At 51.3% G+C, this 27,269-nt stretch overlaps 1 protein-coding gene across 1 annotated transcript in view; it reads right to left on the reverse strand.

The window, feature by feature from the left end:
• Positions 1–26,901, reverse strand: part of CDK16 (cyclin dependent kinase 16) — a 232,646-nt gene extending 205,745 nt beyond the window's left edge. Inside the window, 2 exon segments of the mRNA XM_078664785.1 lie at positions 26,596–26,865; positions 26,868–26,901. Of these exon segments, the coding sequence (XP_078520911.1) occupies positions 26,596–26,865; positions 26,868–26,901 (304 nt within the window).
• Positions 26,902–27,269: the final 368 nt, after the last annotated feature.

Here is a 27,269-nt window from a genome sequence, read left to right on the forward strand (position 1 = left end):
AAACGTGGATATTTGACAAATAATCCTCCTGCCCTCCCTAAGCGCCTTGAGACCCTCTGGGTATGTAGTGCGCTATATAAATTCTTTGACTTGACTTGACATCTTTAACTTGCTATTATTGTCTTAGAAATGGTTACATCTAATATAGTCAATCTTTTTGTATTTGGAAGCAAATGGGAATGCTTGGATTAGGGACTATGGAAGATGTGGAGATATCAATTTGCTTAAATGTCTATTTAATCTTCTGCGCTAAAAGGGAAAAGATTTAAATATGTACATGGATGCCTACTTGGGAGGGGTGTCACAAGTAAGAGCATAGGTCTTTTGGTCTTGATTCAGAGTTGCGTCAAATCTTCAGAGTTGCATAAAATCTCCATATCTGCACAGGCCAAGTGCTGCCACCACCCTGGCATTACGCAACAATGGTAGTGGGTACCTCTTAACTACGAGGGCAGTCCGACAGTGCTGGGGAAACAGGCAGCAGTTGCAAATATCCGCAAGGGGGTAGGTACATTGACTAACAAGCAGACGTCCAACCGGCACCTGAAGGTGACCCCTGGGATTCCACTGCACTTAAATGCACCGCAGCACTACAGGGACAGTGGTTCCAAGGAGCAGCGGTAATACTTGAGGAAGCCCTTCCCGGATTGCGCAACGCTCACCTTTACCTAGTGACTAAAGGGGAACAGGCTGGTTGGGACTACTCTGAGTTTCTCTGAGCTCATAGGAGGTGGAAGATTGCGGACAACCTCCGGCTAGGAGGCTGCATATTCAGCAGCCATCTTTCCGTCCCATCGTGCCATGCGCAAATTGTGCTACACATAGCCTAGATGCCAAGATTTAGGCTGGCCGCTGAATGAGATAATGATCACATTGGGCTGGCGTCATCCCCGCCTCTTCTTTTTAATTAAAAAAAGGTTTTTAAATTTCAAATTGTGTGGAAGTTTTATTCCTTTTCCATGTGCTAATCTATTTGATGGGAATTGTCGATTGTAACTCAGTTTGTGGTTTTTGCTGCAATTGAAAACAACAAATATATATTTAAAAAAAAAACATGTATTAAATGCCAGATACAGCCATAATTTAGTAAAGGAGATAGTGGTAGGCTTTTGTTTCCTGAACAACTTATAATGACAGAGAAAACCATTGCCAGGATTTAAAAAAAAAAAAAAAAAAAAAAAAAAAAAAAAAAACTCTTGAAAGAGTTTAACGCACATTTTACATACAAAAAAAAGTACATTGTAGGATGGGTGTAGGTTTAAGAATTTCTTCTCTTTAGGAGGAAAAGAACTGAAAACCCACTATTGCGTTGAAACAGGTCACAGCATTAACTCTCTCCAGGAGGACCAAGAATCCAGCAACTCAAGTGAGGAAGACTATCCAACTGACATGTTCATCATCGGAAGACCAACAAACGGAAAAGTCCATCATCGTAAGACCATCAAACTGGCTTGTCCATCATCGTCTGTTCACAGTACATCATCCAATTCCAAGTGCAGCCTGCTACTGCGCTCATGGTATAACAGACTGAAATGGGGATAAGCAGTCCAAACCAGAATTTGGCTGCTAGACCACTGACGTTTACAGACTTTTGTCAAGAAGTTTAACACCGACGATGGCTCCTAATTAGCAAAAATGGTTTGATCTAATTAAGAATATCGATCATTGGAATGTCTGCCTTTTTAAGTGTCCTGGAGCTCTGGCTTCCTGATCGATGCAAGCTCTTGACCTTGTGCAAGTTTAGTAAAATTAGGAACCTGTACACCACCTACACCCACCCAAGAACTCGATCCAGTTCCACATCGACAAGTTGCAGGTCTGAGTAGACAAGAAGATCGATTCCTACCCAAGAGGATAGGATCAGAGAGGACAGTGACCAAGGGCGGGATAAAGGGCACGAGAGCATGACAACTATGTTGGGGCAGAAGGTAGGTTATCACTGGATACGAGCTTACACCAAGCAGATGCGGTAAGAGATTAACCTCCTATCTTTAAAACCAACACCTCCCAATGTCCCCTCTCCCAAGTGTGCCATACACTCAACCAAAACTATACACTTCTTTCTTTAAAAGTAACTTGTCTCTTAGAAGCTAGGCGTAAACCACAGATACCGTGCACATACACAAAACATATAAGCAATATATCACATCAAAGAACTTTGTTGCAAATTCACTATTTTCCTATCATCTTTAATCTCGATCTATAATATAATCTTCAAAGAAGCATGATTTTTACATTCTTTTTTACGTAAAGATACCAAGGCATAGACATATATTTGTGCCTGCAATTGATAGTTGGTATGCACATTTACTTTTTTTTACTGAGTTAAGGAACATCAATACATTTACAACAAGATACTCAACAGTAGCCCAATAAATCATCAGAAAATAAAGTAGTAATACTGCTTGGCACATTATATCAAAAGAAAATACAGAATTTCTACCTCCTTCCGAACACTCCGTATCATATTGGAAATATACTTTAAAGTATTCAACAGTACCGGAATAATTCAGTCAATATTCTATAAACTGCATGCTGCACATCTAGCATAAGACACTTCTCTTTCCTTAGCACTAAAGTTGATCTCTCCATTGTAGCCAAAATAGTAAGTTTCTTTCATCAGGCCTCGGTTTTTTATTTTTTTTTATAACTTTCACTCTTCCATTTACAGAGCATGTGGTTACTGGTCCTTATATTTATAGATAATTTCATTGTTTAGCATTTTGATAAAGACCATGGTCTTACAATTCAATTTTATTTCAAATTGATTACTTAAATTCTCTTTCAGACTTTCTTCAAAAAGCATCTATCACATAACAAATATTTGCTTATAACTTCCAAATACTTCCTGGCGTTTTCAACATAGATCAGTTTATATTAACTTTACTGTGCAGAGTCCAGCACCTTCTAAATCAACTGTTTTGTTGAGGAACTCTCCCAGGCATATCCACTCGTACTGTAGCGGCTGACAAGAACGCATTATCCTGATCTTGTTCAGGAGCACACTGTGTTCATTTCAAACGGGGCCTTTTGCCAGAGAGGTCTGCTCACCTCGTTTTATACAAACACGGGCAAAGACAATAGGTCTGACATTAATGTGCTAAACACCTGAAAATCGAGGCATGAACAAATTGTGTTTGCATATGTGACCTGTAAAAAGACAGAAAAGCACACTACAGCCAGTACTATTGACAGCACTGGGGGGAAAGTAACAGAAAAAGGATTGCTTTCTGTATAGAATGCATATAGAAGAGAAAGAACAGAGGGATGCTTGAGTGCCTTTCAAGTATAAAAATAGTCCCTCATACTTGCCAATACGAACACTTCCAAAAATGAAAATTATTCAGCATAGCAAGAGTTGAGACAGATGAATACTACTCTAGGTGCAGCAAAAGCCCACTATGTTTATTCGAAAGAATTAGTAACAAGTAAATGTACAGCTGTAGTGTTAAGCTAGTCCTAAAAATGAAGTTAAACAACTGAACTCAGCTTAACAATTCACTCGGTTCTTTTCCTTGTAAAAACCTGCTGCAAACCTTACACAGGGATTACATCATTACTGGCAAGCACAGGAGAGTAGCAAAGACAACAATACAGCTCTCCCTTGGAGACAACGCAGCAAAATGTTGTGTTTGGTATCTGGGGTAAAACACTTGAACTCCTTGAAGATCTGAAAAAGGATTTAAGTTTTACTGCCTGAAGTAAACTTGGCTGGTGTGTCATTGTTTGAGCTGGCTATTGTTGGCCAAACCGTCTGATTTTTATTTTATTTTTTTTTTTAAATATGGAAGACACTCAAAAATATATATTTTAAATGTATCTTCATTCAAGTTTAAAAACTTCAATTTTTAATGCTTGTCCTCCCAGTTCATCTACCTGGGTTTCTATTACTACACGGTAATAAAGTTTAGGCTAACAAAATAAGAAATTGGAAAGTATGGAAAGCATGCATAGTTGTGATGATAACACATCAGTGCACACACTGTAGACACACAAGAACACGCAACATGAGCATGTCTCGATCTCTGGATTTATAATCAACCAGTGAGATGGTGGCCTTATTTTACAATACAAATACAATACAATGGTGGTCCTATCTATTGCCATCAGGGCATAATACAACATTTGCAATGGTGTCCGCATTCACACTGCATTTTAATTAGCTTGATCATCACCTTAAATTCTCATCAATAACATTAACAGCATTCTTATAGTGAGCAGGAGACCATCAGACATTTGGCATCACAGAAATACACAGATTATAAAATTTACCAATGGAACAAAATATTGAAACAAGGTCATTCAAGAACACACAGGACACAAATGAGAACTACCTCAGGAGAAACAGTATGGCACATTAACTAATAGTGAACATGTTCCAAAAGGCAAAGAAAAAAAGAATTGCTATCATCAAAAAGTTCCATGGCAATGAGTATATACATTTTAAAATCAATACATTGAGATAGACACTAAAAAATAACTGCAGATGGTCCTTAAAAACATGAGAAAAAAAAATAATAAAAAAATAAAATAAAATAAAGTTTCCAAGAAGGACTGGACATTCACTAGGCATATTACGTATGAAATACATGAGGGACTTTTTAGGAAAGGACCTCTGAAACATGAGATACTAGGATGGACGACTAATGTTTGACATCCGGTGCTCCAGCTATTCAGTATAGGGGATTTAAAATTGAGTAATTGGTTATCCTGTTAGACAATACAATCCCAGGGTTAAATTGCACTGGAGCTTCACTCTTCAGAATTATACTTGTTGGAAATGCACCACAAAGGTTCACAAATCTTCGAACATAAAAAAGTCAAATACGATGGAATGTATTATCACGGCTGAGGACACACAAAAGCCTGAATCTAGGAATCTCTGGCTGACGTGAAGCTCAACCACTTCATGCTGCGGCTTTCCAGGCCGGGCAATTACCTCTACACATATTGCGGAGAAAACCCAAACAGCCTCGTACCAGCTATCGATCTTCCAGAACATGAGACTGTACATTTCACAAGAAGACTTCAGAACCAATGTCAAAGCTCTGGTGCTCTGGTCTGCTTGCACCGAGAAGTTGGCAGTGACTCCCAACAATCGAAGATTCTCCGTGCAACATACCTCCAGGTTGAGGGGCTGCAGAAAGTGGACCATTGCACCCCAACCAATCTGCACAAGGCACCATCTTTAAGAGAGCCTCGGGCACAAGGTCCTGAAAACAGCACCACATCCCAGTTGGTCCAGAAACTGACCATCTCTGGAGGCCAAAACGCAACAGGAGAATGCAAAAACGTAAGGCTCAAAAGTACAAAAGGAAGCAAGATTAAAAACAAGCTTGGGAGATTTATCTACCCGAAATATGAAAGCTCACTCCTTCCTCTGTAAAGATCACTTTCTGCAATTCAGAAAGGAATTGAAGATTCTTCAAGAAGCCCCTCATCAAATATTGATAAGGAACCATCTGCTCCAGCTGCACCACAACCCCCACCAGTTGAGCTATAAGGCTCACGTCACTAAAATGAATATGTATGTATAAGGTAATATATGCATCGGAGATGATGGCCCAATTTCCGCATCAGCTCAGACATCCCGCTCTAAGGAAGAGGATGTAGAGCCCCTCAGCCATTACTGCTTATTAGGTCTGGTCTAGGAACAACTTTAGCTGTCTCGCCAGCCTCCCATACTCCAAAAAATCATAATTGAGAGAATACATATAGAGGCTTCGGATCAGTCCTCTTCATTAATAGGTCTGTTCATCTGTCATTCAAATTTTGCCTCCGCCCATCACATTATTTAGCATGGAGCAAGGGGTCAACACCCTTTAGTCACTGTCAACCTTGTACAGTAATTGACAACATTTTCCCTGATCAACTGTGCTCGTCCACCTAAAAAAAACCAAAAAAAACACACAGCGTACTTCAGTGCTAGGGATGGTGGGTGGTTTGCTTTACTTTCTCCATTGCTTCTCCTTTGCATTCTTTCTTCTTTAGTCATCCTTGTGTGCTGAAACTCTTCTTCAGCCTACAGAAAGTTAAAGCTAATAGCACTTTTCTTTGCACCGACAAGGATCACATTTTCCTGAGACGTGCATTAAAACTTGAAACGATTCTGTACCTTCGCTAGATACAAGTGCTGCTAGGAAGCAGTCGCCCTAGTCTAATAAATTGATATGGCAATGTTTTTTATTTATTTAAAATTGTTATTGCAAGCATATGGCTGTCATGTTGAGGTTGCTGCAGGTTTTCTTTTTTGTGGAATATGCTTCCAATAAAAATTGCAAACAAAAAAGTAGCCATAGCACCAGTGTTGCCAATGGTGGTTAAAATAGAAGTCAATCATTGGCTTAAAAAATGAGATTACATTTACATTCTAAGTCTAACCTAAATTTGGTGTTATCAGCATGCATTAGACATTAAAATAAAAATTGTAATTTCTGGTAAATATAGAGTTAAAATGGGACAGGGAACCGTACAGAGCTCTCTGGTCGGACTCTCGCAGCACAATTTACCAAATTATCGACTAGAAAATATATATACATTTTTTTTAAATACAGCAGAGAGCGCCTTCAGAGATGCATTGGTCTACGCTTTTGGGTGCTGCTAAAAAGATAAATAAAAATCTACACCATATTGCGGCATCGTCTGATCCATTCATCAAAGACCCCCGCAACAATAATCGGAGGCGCCATACTCCATCCGGAACCGAACCCAAATTAACCAAATTCCATAATGTCATAAGATTCCAGGTGAATTTAGTACATATTGCTGACTTAGTTTTTTTTTTTTTAAAGATATTTATTTAAAGCCTAGAAGTGCACATTTGCAAAGATAGCAGTTAGCCAGATCAGCTTTTTCCCCCAGCATGGAAATAGCATGTTGAAGCTAATCCCTGACAGAAGTATTCAAATGCATAAAATATCAGAGGAAAATGCCAAGCTGCCCTTATGTATCCAATGAGTGATAGTCTATCGGCGATACCTTCAAATTTCCCACAATGTTAATTTCAAGAGGAGAGAGACTCCAGGAATTTAACAGCCTTCATTTTTTATGTCCGGCTACAGACCACTTTCTCAGTTTCAAGACCTCATGTCAGTCTCTTAAAAATACATTTAATACACTATACCAAGAGGAAGTGATTTTCTCAGACCCTTTTATCCATTCATTGGCTCTCGTGTTTTTCAAAGTTTGCCATTGGTTGGATGGGATGTGCATCACAGCCACGGTATTGTATTGATGGGTACATTATCCCAATTGTGTAATTAATAGACTGTGGTGATGGCTACAAGTATTTAATCCTTTTGTTGGACTGACAAAATAATATCAAGTGCAGCTTGTAATCAATGGCCAGTGTTTTTTTCTTATATATATTTACGTTGCTGTCACAAATACATTTTAAATGCCAATTTATGGCTTTTTTCTTTAGGAAATGCATGCCTGTTGAATACTTTACCCTGACAGATTCATCATCTCCCCTTGTGCGTGGATTTGTTATAGTTCGCTTTCATGGTCACATTTATGGATTTGTGATTTTTATGGTGAAAAAAAAAGTGCACGCATATAGACTTTTTAAATATCCAATTAAAATACTGGCCCTTTCTCAAAAGTATCTACTGTAGCATTCCAGACTTCTGCTAAGGCTTATACTGGTTGTTAAAGGCCCTCTGCCAGAGTAAGGGGCCCGGGGGCCTATAACAAGGATGGGGCCTTTAACGATGCGTCCAGACAGTTTTTAGAACATTCTACCTGCTGATGGTAGGTAGCTGTAAATTAAACAGGTGTAAAAGTAAACCATTAACCATAAAACATTGGAGCACAGGTCCACAGCAGCCATTATTGGCCCTCGGCCACACTATGGTTTTCAATGGTGCCGACCTCACACTCGCCACCGACCCTCGCATCCGAAGAACAACCACCGGCGGCAGATCCTTCTCCCACCTCGCCGCCAAGACCTGAACGCCCTCCCACTGAGCCTACGACAGACCCAAGACCTGCTAACCTTCAGGAGGCTACGCAAGACCTGGCTGTTCGGCCAGTAGCGCCCCCCCCCCCTTTCCCCTCCAGCGCCTTGAGACCCTCACGGGTACGTAGTGCACTCTACAAATTCTTGATTGATTGATTGAATGGAGCTCCCAACATCCCAATGATTTCACAAGCAATATTTTGCTGTACGGGCCTTTTAAGTTCACCACTTAAAATGCTAACTTAATCTTCGGATTAATGTTTATAACTAACACTCTTCTTCAGGGTACATCTTAACTCTGCTGAGGCAGTGTGTCCCGTAAGGGGCGGGCTTCCATCTTCCATATTGTTGTAATCCAGAGCGCAGCTTCTTTAAAGGATGTTCTTTCGAGGGCAGGCGGCAACACGGACCAGGGTGCCCAACTGTTATTAGACACTCCCCTCAACAAAAGGCCAGAAATATTGGCTAAGTGCCCGAGACAGGCTTCCACTTTAGACTTACACAAAGAATCTGGAAGTTACAAGTCAGCCAGGGACTATTATGGCCTGGGTTTAGACGACATTAGAGGGGCGGAGGTCACGTATCTTACAAGAACCTCGAACCTAACACCTCTGCGATTACTTGCATAAGCGACGGTCAATGTAAACCGTAAGATTTTGGGCTCCACAGCGCTCGGGGTCCCTAAAATCTCAAAGAAGAATTTAGCACAATAATGGAAGTCTTGCTCGTGCGCCACTGGGGCTTGTGGGAGTATGGGTGGCTTAAGGGACACATCAGAGCGCCCTCCTTATGCCACAGGTTCCTATACTTCCTTCTCCGGATCCATTAGTGGGGGCACGGGTTCACAGCAGGTGGGGGCAGGACAGGCGCAGATCGTTGGGATCTCAATATGTGGCTCTTGGCGCTACAGCGACCGGCAGCCACCGCGCACTGATCGGCCATGTTTCATGGCTGCCCGGCCTGGAACCAGCTCATACCAGCACCGTCCTGCCGGGGTGGGCTTCCCGCCACACTCCACTGGTCGATGCTCCGGTTTGTAGGCCTAGGCTGTAAATTCCGTTCAGCTCGCGGAATTTGGGTAATTTCACATTCCGCGGAGAACGCAGAATTGCCAAAAATTCTGCGGCTTCACGGAATTTTTTGCTTGTTCGCGCTTTCAAAATGCGTGTTCGCGATAGATTTCTCCCCGAGGACGCAAACAGCGTTCGCAAACAGGAAAAAAGCATCGCAACTGGGCGGAACAAGCAATTCCGCTGTTCGCGGAACTTTTGCGTGTTAGCAGAGATTTTTTACCGTTTCGCTGACCTTTGCGTAGCGGGACTATGACTATATCGCCCACCTCTACAGCGGTTTGCACACAGCACCACAACGGTACCTATGTCCTAAGCTTGAGGCTTGGAAGAGGTCTTTCAGCTGCATCCATGGGGGCTTCAGTGATGCTCTTACAGACTTGCGTTACCTAGCACACGCTTATCCGATGCAACTCAATCCGACATCAAAACTTTTCCAAAGCATTTCCGGTCCAAGATGGAGTTACCTCTGCTGTCCCAGCAAAGGGGACAGCCCACTTCTCGACCAACCCACCGCTGTTCTGAAGAGTAGGCCCTGACCGTGCTACTAGGACCCTCGTGTGGATGGGGACACTTCTGAGGCACCTGCGCACAACACACACCAAAGTACACGCAGGGCTTTAAGTGGGCCGGGTCTCACCGGGTCTGCGCACCGGCAGTTTTTTGCAGGAGGCCTCGAAACGGGTCTCTATCGGGCTCTGTTTTGTGCCCTTGCACAGGTGGTCCGGTTTTTTTCACACTGTAGTGACAACAGGCACATCGAAGTGCACATGCTCACGTTGCTCACTTCTCACTAGTGGAGAAGTTACGGCATGACGTCATGCCAGGTGAGCTTTGTAGGGGGAAGGGAAATCCTTTAAAAAAAAGAGTCATTTTCTCTCTGGATTTCATTTCTCTTTTTGAAACTCAAGAGCAGCAATATGTTGTGGTGGCACCAGGGCTTTAAATGGAAGATTTTTTCAATATTATATACAAACCACAGTTGCTGCTTATTTATCATATGCAACTAATAACGATTGACAAAGCCAATAGTCCTGACTTGTTGTAGGTATGTTGTTACTTTATGTATCATATATCTGAATGCAATGACAGAAACAGCAAAATAGTTGAGCGGCACACTATGTTTAACACAGCTTCTCTAGTGTCAAGAGGCCACACACAGCTCCGCCAGTGACCCCCAATCCTAGTATCAAGACGCCGCGCACACAGCTCTGCCAGTGACCCTCAATCCTAGCCTGCTGCCTGGCACTGTAGTATCAAGAGGCGGGACACACAGCTGTCAGTGACCCTGAATCCTAGCCTGGAGCCCGCTCCCTGCTACTCTCGTATCAAGAGGTCGCACACAGCTCTGCCAATGACCCTCAATCCTAGCCTGGAGCCCGCTTCCTGCTATTCTAGTATTAGGGTGCCTCTCGCACAGCTCTGCCGGTGCCCCTCAACCCCTGGCCAGAGGCCCGGTTTCTGCTACTCTAGTAGGACACCCCCACATGCTCCTTGCACAGCTCTGCCGGTGCACCTCAACCCCTGGCCAGAAGCCTGCTTCCTGTTATTCTAGTAGGGCACCCCCACATGCCCCTTGCACAGCTCTGCCGGTGCACCTCAACCCCTGGCCAGAGGCCCTCTTCCTGCTATTCTAGTAGGGCACCCCCACATGCCCCTTGCACAGCTCTGCCGGTGCACCTCAACCCCTGGCCAGAGGCCCGGTTCCTGCTATTCTAGTAGGGCACCCCCACATGCCCCTAGCACAGCTCTGCCGGTGCACCTCAACCCCTGGCCAGAGGCCCGGTTCCTGTTATTCTAGTAGGGCACCCCCACATGCCCCTTGCACAGCTCTGCCGGTGCACCTCAACCCCTGGCCAGAAGCCTGTTCCTGCTATTCTAGTAGGGCACCCCCACATGCCCCTTGCACAGCTCTGCCGGTGCACCTCAACCCCTGGCCAGAAGCCTGTTCCTGCTATTCTAGTAGGGCACCCCCACATGCCCCTTGCACAGCTCTGCCGGTGCCCCTCAACCCCTGGCCAGAGGCCCGGTTCCTGCTATTCTAGTAGGGCACCCCCACATGCCCCTTGCACAGCTCTGCCGGTGCACCTCAACCCCTGGCCAGAGGCCTGCTTCCTGCTACTCTAGTAGGGCACCCCCACATGCCCCTTGCACAGCTCTGCCGGTGCACCTCAACCCCTGGCCAGAGGCCCGGTTCCTGCTATTCTAGTAGGGCACCCCCACATGCCCCTTGCACAGCTCTGCCGGTGCACCTCAACCCCTGGCCAGAGGCCCTCTTCCTGCTATTCTAGTAGGGCACCCCCACATGCCCCTTGCACAGCTCTGCCGGTGCACCTCAACCCCTGGCCAGAGGCCTGCTTCCTGCTATTCTAGTAGGGCACCCCCACATGCCCCTTGCACAGCTCTGCCGGTGCACCTCAACCCCTGGCCAGAGGCCCGGTTCCTGCTATTCTAGTAGGGCACCCCCACATGCCCCTGGCACAGCTCTGCGGGTGCACCTCAACCCTGATTTAACGCAGCCTGCTAGGCAGGGATGAAGGCCAGCCCTCTCACACTGGTGCAGCACACGCCTGTGACTTCTAGGCCTCTCAGCTCTGTCCCCCGTTACTTCTAGGCCTCTCAGCTCTGTCCAAGTGCCTCTGCATTCAGCATATCCACAGCCACCCCGGTTTGTTCTAGTACTAATGCCCAAACCCCGCTGCCAATGCACCTCAGTCTTGGCGCAGAGGAACCCCGCAAATTCCAGTCTCAGGACCGCCTTGCAGTCCCTCAGGTTTTCATGCTCTGCACCGGTATCTGGACGAGCCTGCTCCAGGGTTCAAACATGTCTGCGTGCGTCCCTGTGAACAAGTGCCAGCCCACTCACTTCCCACATTCCAGGAATAAAGTGCCACATTGGTGAATCTCCCACCCCAGTGCAAGAACCGGGGGCAGCCTGGCATGGAGAGGCGTGCTACCCCTGACCCCCGATGGCCACAAGCTGATCTTCAAGTATACTCACAGCCACCGGAATTATGGGAACCTGCGAGTGGTTTTTTACCGCATAATTCTGGAGTTACCATACAAATCGGAAACTGCTGAATAAAATGTAGTTCTCAGCAAAAATATAAGTTTTTAGTTCAAACGTTACTTTAAAACAAGTTCTACAGATGTTGAGTGGCAGGCCCTTTGCAAAGGCTGACTGGACACCTTTCAGTTGCTAATTTGCGTTTTCATCTATTAAACTGGTACTAATAAGTGAACCATACCGTATTAATGATTTATAAAGACAAACCAGCCACCACATACTGCCACAGAACCAGTGCATAATGCGACTTCACTCGTCACATAATTTGGTCCTCGGTGAAGCATACTTGCAGCAGCCCCGAGTATACCCCATGCCCGTAGTTATGGTTATTTGTGTAGCGCATTATTTGGTATTTTATTGGCACCTCAGTCTTGGCGCTTTATACAGATATTCGCCTGAGGCTGTGACCCAATGAGCACAGATTCTGCACTAAGGTATTTTGCTCCATTAAAGACAGAGGCGACTTTTCCCAACATATTTCACAATATTTACCTAGCAGGTAGCGGGGGAAATAAGCGTTCCGGTAAACACATAGTCCCAGAGGAGCCCAGCAGGCCTGCTGCACACCAGTAGCCGCATATATTAGGAACAAGAACGTGTTACAAATGTACTCACATATGAAATGTGCCACATGGTCTCAATGCACGTCAGTTTTAAGGAAATTCACGCCACTCCTCAACATATGTAGGGTCGGTTTACTAGACCTAAAAAAAAAAATGACTAAGCATCTCCTGAGTTTACAGACACCCCCACACAGCTCGCTCAAAGCACCTCAGTCCTGGCATACAGCGCCTTCCATAGCCAAAGACAGTTCTAATCATGCACATGGCGCTGCAAGGCAACTCAGTGCTGGAATACAGCGCCTTCCATAATCACAGCTCTAATGCTGCACCTTGGCGCTGCAAGGCACCTCAGTCCTGGAATACAACGCATTCCATAGTCACAGACAGCTCTAATGCTGCACCTCGGCGCTGCAAGGCATCTCAGTCCTGGTATACAGCGCCTTCCATAGTCACACAGCTCTATTCCTGCACCTTGGCGCTGCAAGGGAGCTCAGTCCTGGCATATAGCGCCTTCTATAGACACAGCTCTAATCCTGCACCTCGGCGCTGCAAGGGAGCTCAGTCCTGGCATACAGCACCTTCCATAGTCACAGACAGTTCTAATCCTGCACCTCGGCGCTGCAAGGGAGCTCAGTCCTGGCATACAGCGCCTTCTATAGTCACAGACAGCTCTAATCCTGCACCTCTGCGCTGCAAGGCATCTCAGTCCTGGTATACAGCGCCTTCCATAGTCACACAGCTCTATTCCTGCACCTTGGCGCTGCAAGGGAGCTCAGTCCTGGCATACAGCGCCTTCCATAGTCACTGTCACAGTTCTAATCCTGCACCTTGGCTCTGCAAGGGAGCTCAATCCTGGAATACAGCGCCTTCCATAGTCACAGACTGTTCTAATCCTAATCCTGCACCTCTGCGCTGCAAGGTATCTCAGTCCTGGTATACAGCGCCTTCCGTAGTCACACAGCTCTATTCCTGCACCTTGGCGCTGCAAGGGACCTCAGTCCTGGCATATAGCGCCTTCTATAGACACAGCTCTAATCCTGCACCTCGGCGCTGCAAGGGAGCTCAGTCCTGGCATACAGCGCCTTCCATAGTCACAGACAGTTCTAATCCTGCACCTCGGCGCTGCAAGGGAGCTCAGTCCTGGCATACAGCGCCTTCCATAGTCAGACAGCTCTAATCCTGCACCTCTGCGCTGCAAGGCATCTCAGTCCTGGTATACAGCGCCTTCTATAGTCACAGCTCTAATCCTGCACCTCGGCGCTGCAAGGGAGATCAGTCCTGGCATACAGCGCCTTCCATTCTCACAGATAGTTCTCCTGCACCTCGGCGCTGCAAGGCACCGCTCCGTCCTGGCATACAGCGCCTTCCATAGTCACAGACAGTTCTAATCCTGCACCTCGGCGCTGCAAGGCACCTCAATCCTGGCATACAGCGCCTTCCATAGTCACATAGAGTTCTAATACTGCACCTCGGCGCTGCAAGTGAGCTCAGTCCTGGCATACAGTGCCCTCCATAGTCACAGAGTAACAATACTGCACCTCGGCGCTGCAAACCACCTCAGTCCTGGCATACAGCAATTTCCCTAGACACAAAACATCTCTAAGCCTGCACCTCGGCGCTGCAAGGGAGCTCAGTCCTGGCATATAGCGCCTTCCATAGTCACAGACAGCTCTAATCCTGCACTTCGGCGCTGCAAGGCATCTCAGCCCTGGCATACAGAGCCTTCCATAGACACAGACATCTCTAATCATGCACCTCTGCGCTGCAGGGGAGCTCAGTCCTGGCATAAAGCGCCTTCCTGCGCCTCAATGTTGCAAGGGAGCTCAGTCCTGTTATACAGCACCTTCCATAGTCACAGACAGTTCTAATCCTGCACCTCAGCGCTGCAAGGAACATCAGTCCTGGCATACAGCGCCTTCCATAGTCACAGACAGCTCTAATCCTGCACCTCAGCGTTGCACGGGAGCTCAGTCCAGGCATAAAGCGCCTTCCTGCACCTCAATGTTGCAAGGGAGCTCAGTCCTGGTATACAGCACCTTCCATAGTCACAGACAGTTCTAATCCTGCACCTCAGTGCTGCAAGGCACCTCAGTCCTGGCATACAGCGCCTTCCATAGTCACAGACAGTTCTAATCCTGCACCTCAGCGGTGCAAGGCATCTCAGTCCTGGTATACAGCGCCTTCCATAGTGTCAGCTCTAATCCTGCACCTCGGTGTTGCACGGGAGCTCTGTCCTGGAATACAGCGCCTTCCATAGTCACAGACTGTTCTAATCCTGCACCTCAGCGCTGCAAGGCACCTCAGTCCTGGCATACAGCGCCTTCCATAGTCACAGACAGTTCTAATCCTGCACCTCGGCGCTGTAAGGGACCTCAGCCCTGGCATACAGCGCCTTCCGTAGTCACAGACAATTCTAATACTGCACCTCTGCGCTGCAAGGCATCTCAATCCTGTTATACAGCGCCTTCTATAGTCACAGCTCTAATCCTGCACCTCGGCGCTGCAAGGGAGCTCTGTCCTGGCATACAGCACCTTCCATAGTCACACACAGTTCTAATCCTGCACCTCGACGCTGTAAGGGACCTCAGCCCTGGCATACAGCGCCTTCCATAGTCACACACATTTCTAATCCTGCACCTCTGTGTTGCAAGGGAGCTCAGTCCTGACATACAGCGCCTTCCATAGTCACAGCTCTGATCCTGCACCTCTGCGCTCCAAGGCATCGCAGTCCTGGAATACAGCGCCTTCCATAGTCACAGACAGCTCTAATCCTGCACCTCGGTGTCGCAAGGGAGCTCTGTCCTGGCATACAGCGCCTTCCATAGTCACAGACAGTTCTAATCCTGCACCTCGGCGTTGCAAGGGAGCTCTGTCCTGGCATACAGCGCCTTCTATAGTCACAGCTGTAATCCTGCACGTCGGCGCTACAATGCACCTCAGTCCTGGCATACAGCGCCTTCCATAGCCAAAGACAGTTCTAATCATGCACATGGCGCTGCAAGGCAACTCAGTGCTGGAATACAGCGCCTTCCATAATCACAGCTCTAATGCTGCACCTTGGCGCTGCAAGGCACCTCAGTCCTGGAATACAACGCCTTCCATAGTCACAGACAGTTCTAATCCTGCACCTCGGCGTTGCAAGGGACTCTGTCCTGGCATACAGCACCTTCCATAGTCACAGACAGTTATAATCCTGCACCTCGGCGTTGCAAGGGAGCTCTGTCCTGGCATACAACACCTTCCATAGTCACACACAGTTCTAATCCTGCACCTCGGCACTGCAAGGGAGCTCTGTCCTGGCATACAACACCTTCCATAGTCACAGACAGCTCTAATCCTGCACCTCGGCACTGCAAGGGAGCTCTGTCCTGGCATACAACACCTTCCATAGTCACAGACAGCTCTAATCCTGCACCTCGGCGCTGCAAGGGATCTCTGTCCTGGCATACAACACCTTCCATAGTCACAGACAGCTCTAATCCTGCACCTCGGCGCTGCAAGGGAGCGCAGTCCTGGCATACAGCTCCTTCCATAGTCACTGTCACAGTTCTAATCCTGCACCTTGGCTCTGCAAGGGAGCTCAATCCTGGCATACAGCGCCTTCCATAGTCACAGACTGTTCTAATCCTGCACCTCTGCGCTGCAAGGCATCTCAGTCCTGGTATACAGCGCCTTCCATAGTCACACAGCTCTATTCCTGCACCTTGGCGCTGCAAGGGAGCTCAGTCCTGGAATATAGCGCCTTCTATAGACACAGCTCTAATCCTGCACCTCGGCGCTGCAAGGGAGCTCAGTCCTGGCATACAGCGCCTTCCATAGTCACAGACAGTTCTAATCCTGCACCTCGGCGCTGCAAGGGAGCTCAGTCCTGGCATACAGCGCCTTCCATAGTCACAGACAGCTCTAATCCTGCACCTCGGCGCTGCAAGGGAGCTCGGTCCTGGCATACAACACCTTCCATAGTCACAGACAGCTCTAATCCTGCACCTCGGCGCTGCAAGGGAGCGCAGTCCTGGCATACAGCTCCTTCCATAGTCACTGTCACAGTTCTAATCCTGCACCTTGGCTCTGCAAGGGAGCTCAATCCTGGCATACAGCGCCTTCCATAGTCACAGACTGTTCTAATCCTGCACCTCTGCGCTGCAAGGCATCTCAGTCCTGGTATACAGCGCCTTCCATAGTCACACAGCTCTATTCCTGCACCTTGGCGCTGCAAGGGAGCTCAGTCCTGGCATATAGCGCCTTCTATAGACACAGCTCTAATCCTGCACCTCGGCGCTGCAAGGGAGCTCAGTCCTGGCATACAGCGCCTTCCATAGTCACAGACAGTTCTAATCCTGCACCTCGGCGCTGCAAGGGAGCTCAGTCCTGGCATACAGCGCCTTCTATAGTCACAGACAGCTCTAATCCTGCACCTCTGCGCTGCAAGGCATCTCAGTCCTGGTATACAGCGCCTTCCATAGTCACACAGCTCTATTCCTGCACCTTGGCGCTGCAAGGGAGCTCAGTCCTGGCATACAGCGCCTTCCATAGTCACTGTCACAGTTCTAATCCTGCACCTTGGCTCTGCAAGGGAGCTCAATCCTGGAATACAGCGCCTTCCATAGTCACAGACTGTTCTAATCCTAATCCTGCACCTCTGCGCTGCAAGGTATCTCAGTCCTGGTATACAGCGCCTTCCGTAGTCACACAGCTCCTCGGCGCTACAATGCATCTCAGTCCTGGCATACAGCGCCTTCCATAGTCACAGACAGTTCTAATCCTGCACCTCGGCGCTGCAAGGGACCTCAGCCCTGGCATACAGCGCCTTCCATAACCACAGACATCTCTAATCATGCACATCGGTGCTACAAGGCACCTCAGTCCTGGCATACAGCGCCTTCCTTAGTCACAGACAGCTCTAATCCTGCTCCTCGGCGCTACAGGGGACCTCAGCCCTGGCATACAGCGCCTTCCATAACCACAGACAGCTCTAATCCTGCTCCTCGGCGCTACAATGCACCTCAGCCCTGGCATGCTATTCAAACCCCAGCCAGGTCACTGCCCCCACAGCTCAACCAATGCATGACAGTCCTGGCCTGCAGACACACTCTCTAGGTCCATGACGGCAGCACACCCCCTTCCTGCCCTGCAGCACACCCCCTTCCTGCCCTGCAGCACACTGCCTCCGTCCTCAGTGCGCAGACGCCTCAGCACATGCCCCTCTGACCCGGCTTGCAGATCCCCCGGGTTGCAGATCCCAGGGTTGCCCCACAAGGGTATTAATGCCCACCCCCGACCCAGTGCCCGAGCCCTGCCCTTCGGCTCTCACCAGCTGAATGTGCCCCTTCCTCCAGTCCTTCCCGCGACGGGTCCGCCAACTCCGGGGCGACGCTGACCCTTTGTGTGGGAGCAGAACTACAGCTCCCAGCATGCACTCGGCGCTTCCGCATGTCCCGACTGCTCATTGGCGAGCACAGCTGGCAGGAGCCAGAGGGAAGGATTTGGAGAGTGGCGAAGAAACTCCGCCTCCCCCCCGACGCCCCCCCGCCCCCTCATGCTCTTCCCCTCACAGGCATCCCTGCCCACCCCGGGCCAGCGGACAACAAACCGGTCTCCCGGGACAACAGCACTCTGTCCTCTGTGAATGCGACCCCCGGGAGGGCTGGGGGTCCGACCGGCGGGGGAGGAGCCGGGGGTCAGAGGCCCGAGAGAGGCCAGTGACAGCAGGGCGGACAGGGAAAGGACAGCAGGCTAGACTGGAGGGCAGCGGGAGTGCCCAGGACAGGGAGGGGTGCCAGTGACGGCCCGCAGGACAGTGGCAGTGACATCAGACAAGAGTGTAACAAAAGGCAGGGCTGGGAGGGGCCCAGAGAGGACAGGACGGGAATACAGACAGCAGGGAGGACTGGGGGACAGTGACAGCGGGCATGACTGAGGGGGTAGAGACAGGGGGCCTGACTGAGGGGGCAGAGACAGGACTAGGCACAATGACAGGACTGGGGCAGTGACAAGGCGGCGGTGTAATAGGGCGGTGGGCTATGACAGCTGACAGCCAGGGTGCCCAGTGCACCGGAGGTGGCTAGGGACTGTGGTGGGCAGAGAGGGAAAGCGTGGCCTCTGGCAGGCCGCAGAGTCCTCATGTAACGTAACTGGTGCTATGTAAAGCGCTCTGATAACTGATTCGGTTCGGTTCTAGTTCGCGCTATATAAAAAACTCTGCAAAAAAAAAAAAGACCAGCTTTTGATGACATTCCACTGCAGCCCCAGCTTCAGCCATCCCTCTGGTGGCTTCCTATGACATTCCGCTGCGGACCCAGCTTCACCCATCCCTCTGGTGGCTTCCTATGACATTCCGCCACAGGCCTAGCTTCTCCCATCCCTCTGGTGGCTTCTGATGACATTCCGCTGCAGGCCCAGCTTCACCCATCCCTCTGGTGGCTTCTGATGACATTCCGCTGCGGGCCCAGCTTCACCCATCCCTCTGGTGGCTTCCGATGACATTCCGCTGCAGGCCCAGCTTCACCCATCCCTCTGGTGGCTTCTGATGACATTCCGCTGCGGGCCCAGCTTCACCCACTCCTCTAGCTTCCTAGGACATTCCGCTGCAGGCCCAGCTTCTCCCATCCCTCTGGTGGCTTCCTATGATATTCCGCTGCGGGCCCAGCTTCACCCATCCCTCTGGTGGCTTCCAATGACATTCCGCAGCCGGCCCAGCTTCACCTATCCCTCTAGCTTCCTATGACATTCCGGTACAGGCCCAGATTCTCCCATCCCTCTAGCTTCCCATGACATTCCGCTGCTGGTCCAGCTTCTCCCATCCCTCTGCTGGCTTCCGATGACATTCCGCTGCGGGCCCAGCTCCACCCATCCCTCTGGTGGCTTCCGATGACATTCCGCAGCCGACCCAGCTTCACCCATCCCTCTGGTGGCTTCCGATGACATTCCGCAGCCGACCCAGCTTCACCCATCCCTCTAGCTTCCTAGGACATTCCGCTGCGGGCCCAGCTTTACCCATCCCTCTGGTGGCTTCCTATGACATTCCGCTGCAGGCCCAGCTTCTCCCATCCCTCTTGTGGCTTCCCAGGACATTCCGCTGCAGGCCCAGCTTCACCCATCCCTCTGGTGGCTTCCTATGATATTCCGCTGCAGGTCCAGCCCTCCCATCCCTCTGGTGGCTTCCTATGACATTCCGCAGCAGGCCCAGCTCTCCCATCCCTCTAGCTTCCCATGACATTCCGCTGCGGGCCCTGCTTCACCCATCCCTCTGGTGGCTTCTGATGACATTCCGCTGCGGGCCCAGCTTCACCCATCCCTCTGGTGGCTTCCTATGACATTCCAGTGCTCGCCCAGCTTCACCCATCCCTCTGGTGGCTTCCTATGACATTCCGCTGCTGGTCCAGCTTCACCCATCCCTCTGGTGGCTTCCTATGACATTCCACTGCGGGCCCAGCTTCACCCATCCCTCTAGCTTCCTATGACATTCCGCTGCGGGCCCAGCTTCACCCATCCCTCTGGTGGCTTCTGATGACATTCCGCTGCGGGCCCAGCTTCACCCATCCCTCTGGTGGCTTCTGATGACATTCCGCTGCGGACCCAGCTTCACCCATCCCTCTGGTGGCTTCCTATGACATTCCGCTGCTGGTCCAGCTTCACCCATCCCTCTAGCTTCCTAGGACATTCCGCTGCGGGCCCAGCTTCACCCATCCCTCTGGTGGCTTCTGATGACATTCCGCTGCGGGCCCAGCTTCACCCATCCCTCTGGCTTCCCATGACATTCCGCTGCGGGCCCAGCTTCACCCATCCCTCTGGTGGCTTCCAATGACATTCCGCTGCGGACCCAGCTTCACGCATCCCTCTGGTGGCTTCCTATGACATTCCAGTGCTCGCCCAGCTTCAACCATCCCTCTAGCTTCCTATGACATTCCGCTGCGGACCCAGCTTCACCCATCCCTCTGGTGGCTTCCCAGGACATTCCGCTGCAGGCCCAGCTTCACCCATCCCTCTAGCTTCCTATGACATTCCGCTGCGGGCCCAGCTTCACCCATCCCTCTGGTGGCTTCCCAGGACATTCCGCTGCAGGCCCAGCTTCACCCATCCCTCTGGTGGCTTCCGATGACATTCCGCTGCGGGCCCAGCTCCACCCATCCCTCTGGTGGCTTCCTATGACATTCCAGTGCTCGCCCAGCTTCAACCATCCCTCTGGTGGCTTCCTATGACATTCCAGTGCTCGCCCAGCTTCACCCATCCCTCTGGTGGCTTCCCAGGACATTCCGCTGCAGGCCCAGCTTCACCCATCCCTCTAGCTTCCTATGACATCCCGCTGCGGGCCCAGCTTCACCCATCACTCTGGTGGCTTCCTATGACATCCCGCTGCGGGCCCAGCTTCTCCCATCCCTCCTCTTCTGTGTTGATTTCCTTGCTCGTCTCACGGCACCCTTTAACTCCTCCCACTTCTCTCTAAAGGCGCCAGGTCGGCGCTTTAAACCCCCCAATAATGACCCACTCATTCATTTATGCCCCGAAGCCGGATGTCCGCCCCCTCAGCATTTCTCCTCCATCCGACAGGGCCATCACTCAGACCGGGTTACAGACCCACGGGAAGCCCACTCTCCCCCTCCCCCGTTAATGGTCACACATGTTATTGCTTCCAAGCCCCCCCCCCCTCCCCTCCCCCCCCCATGTCTTCTCTTCTGCACTAAGCGCCTCACGGGGTTGTGGGCATACCCACCTCTGCCACAGGAGCTGGCAGGGCAGGAAGCACTGTCCACATACACGGAATAGCCCCCCTCGGCGCTGCAGGCATGAGCGTTCTCTGCCTGTTGTGTGTACTCCACAGGAAATACACATTTTTAAATGCCCAGTATTTGTAAAGCGCGAACAATTACCCGAGGGTGTCAAGGCGCTGGGGGTCGTCGGGAAGATAAGCGAGCTATTGCCCAGAGTCCCATGGTGCTGGGCAGACCCCTGCCGCCGGAGCCGGGGATCGAACCGTGATGTCCAGCGTCATTCGCCCTGGCCGCTGCGCCACACCTCTTCCACATAAAGATGGGGTGCTGGGTAGCGTTGGCAACGGACCACTCTCGCTGTACGTTTGGGGGCTTCCATCCCCGTCCTCTCTCTCCTGCTTGAAGCGAGACCCCCTTCTTGAACACCTCACGCACAACAGCTGAGCTGAACGCCCGCCATTGCTTAAAATACTTTTTGCGGGTCTGAGTCACGACTTCCGCACGCCCACCACCACCAAACACGCACGGTGCCAGCTTGATGGGGTGTGTGTAGAGAGATGGGCACGCTGCCTGCGTTCATGCGGTCTGCCTGGGAGCAGGGGGCGCGACACTGCCTGCTTTCCCTGTGGATTTGGGGGCTATGTCACCTGGGCGGGCTGCTTCTCCTCTGGACTGGGCAGCTGGCAGGGGGGCACCCCTCCGCTGGGCCTGCTGCCTCTCGGGGGCAAGGGGGTAGGAAGAGGGCGAATGAGGGGGTCCAGATAGTTGGCACTGGCCTGCCTCTCTGGGGGCCTGGCATGGGGGTGGGGGGCAGTAAAGGGGATGGTGATGCCCCACCCCTGAAGTCTGGCACGTGGTGAACAGTAGAGTGGATGTTGAGGATACGCCCTCTGCCTGCCTCTCTGGTGCCCTGCACGTGGTGGGTAATAGATGGGAGGGCAGTAGATGAGATGTTGCAATATGCCCTCTGCCTGCTTTTGTCAGGTTTGGCATAGAATGGGCAGTACATGGCATGTTGGTGAGGGACCCCCTGCCTGCCTCTCTGGGGGCTGGCATAGAGCGGGCAGTAGATGGCATGTTGGTGAGGGACCCCCTGCCTGCCTTTCTGGGGGCTGGCACAGAGCGGGCAGTAGATGGCATATTGGTGAGGGGCCCTCCGCCTGCCTCTCTGGGGTCTGGCACAGGGAGGGCAGTAGATGGCATGTTGGTAAGGGACCCTCTGCCTGCCTCTCTGTGGTCTGGCAGAGAGGGCAGTAGATGGCATGCTGGGATGGGGCCCTCTACCTGCCTCTCTGGGGGCTGGCACAGAGTGGGCAGTAGATGGCATGTTGGCATGGGGCCCTCCGTCAGCCTCTCTGGGGTCTGGCACAGGGAGGGCAGTAGATGGCATGTTGGTAAGGAACCCTCCGTTTGCCTCTCTAAGGTCTGGCACAGAGTTGGCAGTAGATGGCACGTTGGTGAGGGGCCCTCTGCCTGCGCCTCTGGGGTCTGCACAGAGTGGGCAGTAGATGGCATGTTGGTGAGGGGCCCTCCGCCTGCTTTTCTCGGGTCTCGGATAGGGAGGGCAGTAGAAGGGAAGGATCTCCAGACTCCCTTTCTTAGGTTTGGCACAGGGAGGGCAGTAGAGGGTATGTAGGCGAGGGGCCCTTTGCTGCCTCTCTGAAGCCGTCCTTTGCGGAGGGAGTGCACGGGGGGTGTTAGTGAAGGGGCCCGTTTTCCTCTCTGGGTTCTGATTTATCATTCACATGTAGGGCAGTGGAGGATGTTGGTAGAGTGCACTCCTCCTGTCTCACTTGTGATCTGGGCAGTGGGGGTGTTGGTAGATTGCACTCTTCCAGTCTCACTTGTGATCTGGGCAGTGGGGGTGTTGGTAGATTGCACTCTTCCAGTCTCACTTGTGATCTGGACAGTGGGGGTGTTGGTAGAGTGCACTCCTCCTGTCTCACTTGTGATCTGGACAGTGGGAGGGTATTTTCAGAGGGAACTCTTCCCTCTCACTTGTGATCTGGGCAGTGGGGGTGTTGGTAGAGTGCACTCTTCCAGTCTCACTTGTGATCTGGGCAGTGGGGGGTGTTGGTAGAGTGCACTCTTCCTGTTTCACTTGGGATCTGGGCAGTGGGGTTGTTGGTAGAGTGCACTCCTCCTGTCTCACTTGTGATCTGGGCAGTGGGTGTGTTGGTAGAGTGCACTCTTCCAGTCTCACTTGTGATCTGGGCAGTGGGGGGTGTTGGTAGAGTGCACTCTTCCAGTCTCACTTGTGATCTGGGCAGTGGGGGGTGTTGGTAGAGTGCACTCTTCTGGTCTCACTTGTGATCTGGGCAGTGGGGGGTGTTGGTAGAGTGCACTCTTCCTGTCTCACTTGTGATCTGGGCAGTGGGGGTGTTGGTAGAGTGCACTCTTCTGGTCTCACTTGTGATCTGGGCAGTGGGGGGTGTTGGTAGAGTGCACTCTTCCTGTCTCACTTGTGATCTGGGCAGTGGGGGTGTTGGTAGAGTGCACTGTTCCTATCTCACTTGAGATCTGGGCAGTGGGGGTGTTGGTAGAGTGCACTGTTCCTGTCTCACTTGTGATCTGGGCAGTGGGGGTGTTGGTAGAGTGCACTGTTCCTGTCTCACTTGTGATCTGGGCAGTGGGGGTGTTGGTAGATTGCACTCTTCCAGTCTCACTTGTGATCTGGGCAGTGGGGGTGTTGGTAGAGTGCACTGTTCCTGTCTCACTTGTGATCTGGGCAGTGGGGGTGTTGGTAGAGTGCACTGTTCCTGTCTCACTTGTGATCTGGGCAGTGGGGGTGTTGGTAGAGTGCACTGTCCCTGTCTCACTTGTGATCTGGGCAGTGGGGTGTTGGTAGAGTGCACTCCTCCTGTCTCACTTGTGATCTGGGCAGTGGGGGTGTTGGTAGAGTGCACTCTTCCTGACTCACTTGTGATCTGGGCAGTGGGGGGTGTTGGTAGAGTGCACTCTTCCAGTCTCACTTGTGATCTGGGCAGTGGGGGGTGTTGGTAGAGTGCACTCTTCCAGTCTCACTTTTGATTTAGTCAGGTTGGTAGAGTGCACTCTTCCTGTTTCACTTGGGATCTGGGCAGTGGGGTTGTTGGTAGAGTGCACTCCTCCTGTCTCACTTGTGATCTGGGCAGTGGGTGTGTTGGTAGAGTGCACTCTTCCTGTTTCACTTGGGATCTGGGCAGTGGGGTTGTTGGTAGAGTGCACTCCTCCTGTCTCACTTGTGATCTGGGCAGTGGGTGTGTTGGTAGAGTGCACTCTTCCAGTCTCACTTGTGATCTGGGCAGTGGGGTGTTGGTAGAGTGCACTGTTCCTGTCTCACTTGTGATCTGGGCAGTGGGGGTGTTGGTAGAGTGCACTGTTCCTGTCTCACTTGTGATCTGGGCAGTGGGGTGTTGGTAGAGTGCACTCTTCCAGTCTCACATGTGATCTGGGCAGTGGGGGTGTTGGTAGAGTGCACTCTTCCTGACTCACTTGTGATCTGGGCAGTGGGGGTGTTGGTAGAGTGCACTCTTCCTGTCTCACTTGTGATCTGGGCAGTGGGGGTGTTGGTGGAGTGCACTGTTCCTGTCTCACTTGTGATCTGGGCAGTGGGGGTGTTGGTAGAGTGCACTGTTCCTGTCTCACTTGTGATCTGGGCAGTGGGGGTGTTGGTAGAGTGCACTCTTCCAGTCTCACATGTGATCTGGGCAGTGGGTGTGTTGGTAGAGTGCACTCTTCCAGTCTCACTTGTGATCTGGGCAGTGGGGTGTTGGTAGAGTGCACTGTTCCTGTCTCACTTGTGATCTGGGCAGTGGGGGTGTTGGTAGAGTGCACTGTTCCTGTCTCACTTGTGATCTGGGCAGTGGGGTGTTGGTAGAGTGCACTGTTCCTGTCTCACTTGTGATCTGGGCAGTGGGGGTGTTGGTAGAGTGCACTGTTCCTGTCTCACTTGTGATCTGGGCAGTGGGGGTGTTGGTAGATTGCTCTGTTCCAGTCTCATTTGTGATCTGGGCAGTGGGGGTGTTGGTAGAGTGCACTCCTCCTGTTTCACTTGTGATCTGGACAGTGGGAGGGTATTTGCAGAGGGAACTCTTCCCTCTCACTTGTGATTTGGGCAGTGGGGGTGTTGGTAGAGTGCACTCTTCCAGTCTCACTTGTGATCTGGGCAGTGGGGGTGTTGGTAGAGTGCACTCCTCCTGTTTCACTTGTGATCTGGACAGTGGGAGGGTATTTGCAGAGGGAACTCTTCCCTCTCACTTGTGATTTGGGCAGTGGGGGTGTTGGTAGAGTGCACTCTTCCTGTTTCGCTTGTGATCTGGGCAGTAGGGGTGTTGGCAGAGTGCACTCTTCCTGTTTCACTTGTGATCTGGGCAGTGGGGGTGCTGGCAGAGTGCACTCTTCCTGTCTCACTTGTGATCTGGGCAGTGGGGCTGTTGGTAGACTGCACTCTTCCAGTCTCACATGTGATCTGGGCAGTGGGGGTGTTGGTAGAGTGCACTCTTCCTGACTCACTTGTGATCTGGGCAGTGGGGGTGTTGGTAGAGTGCACTCCTCCTGTTTCACTTGTGATCTGGACAGTGGGAGGGTATTTGCAGAGGGAACTCTTCCCTCTCACTTGTGATCTGGGCAGTGGGGGTGTTGGTAGAGTGCACTCTTCCAGTCTCACTTGTGATCTGGGCAGCGGGGGTGTTGGTAGAGTGCACTCCTCCTGTCTCACTTGTGATATGTGCAATGCACATGGATAGCAGTAGGCCGTGTTGGTGGTGGACACTGTCTTCCTGCCCTGCACAGAGAAGGTAGTAGTGGGTTTTCTGCCTGCACATGGAGGGCGTGTAGGGTATTAGTAGAGTGCACTCTTCCTGTCCCACTGTGATTTGGTGAGGTTGTTAGAGTGCACTCTTTCTCTGCACTCTTCCTACCCTTCCTGGAAAAAAGTCTCCTGCACAAACAGCAGAGCTTCCATTGACAATGTTTGAGCAGCGCATCAGCACATGCTTATAATTGTGCATTTCTCGAGTTGTAGTCCTGATTATATAGTGAGATACTGCACTACATGTCCCAAAATGCAAAGCAAACCCCTGTTCTGGCTGAGATACGCATGAACCTGTGAAACTCGAGCTCTTTAAAGGAAGGCAGTGGGGGCATTCGGCCGGCCTCCCCTCTGCCTACGGAGGGCAGTAGGGTCGCTGGCAGTGGGCGCTCTGCCCGCATCGAGAGAGGGTCAGACGATCAGCTGCTCGCTTACCCTGGACGGGCGGCCTGCGGGCCCGGGGCCCCTGCTGCTGCTCAGCTGCGCTGCGGGGCGGGCGCTCCGTGCGGATCCCAGTAATCCTCAGCCATGGTGGGGCTGAAGGTGCCGGCTGGACCTCAGCCGGCCATGACACGGCGGGCTCCACCAGCGCTGCTGCTGCCCCTCCTCCGGGCCTGCTAATCAGCGGACGCCTCTTCCTCGCCGCCGCCTCCTCCTCTTCCTCTGCCGCCTCCTCTCCCTCTGCAGCTCCTGCACATCCCTCCCCATCCTCCCCACCTCCCAGGCTGCGGCCGCTACCATCCCGCCAGAAGCGCAGGGGAGAAACAGGAAATCCGCGAACCTCCGCGAACGGAGAGCTGTTCCCCCTCTGTGCGGCCGACGTCTCCCACCCGGGGGGGGAGTCCTGCCCGTCCACCAATGCACCCCCGCCGCGAATCTGTAAAGGAAGGGGGTCCTAAACTGGGGGGATAAAGACGACCCCCCCTCTTTTAGAGCTGCAGGTGGTGCGGTCGGAGTGGGACAGCTGCGGGGGGTCCCTGGAGGGAGGAGTGGGGTATTCAGGGAGGGGGAGCCTGCAAGGAGAGGACATCTCCGAGGGATTCCACCTCTGAAACTAATGTTTATTTATGTACATTCCGCAGAAGGGTAAAAGCATTCGGTGCACTACA

Source organism: Lissotriton helveticus, chromosome 10 (assembly GCF_964261635.1).
Source record: "Lissotriton helveticus chromosome 10, aLisHel1.1, whole genome shotgun sequence".
Classification (NCBI taxonomy): domain Eukaryota; kingdom Metazoa; phylum Chordata; class Amphibia; order Caudata; family Salamandridae; genus Lissotriton; species Lissotriton helveticus.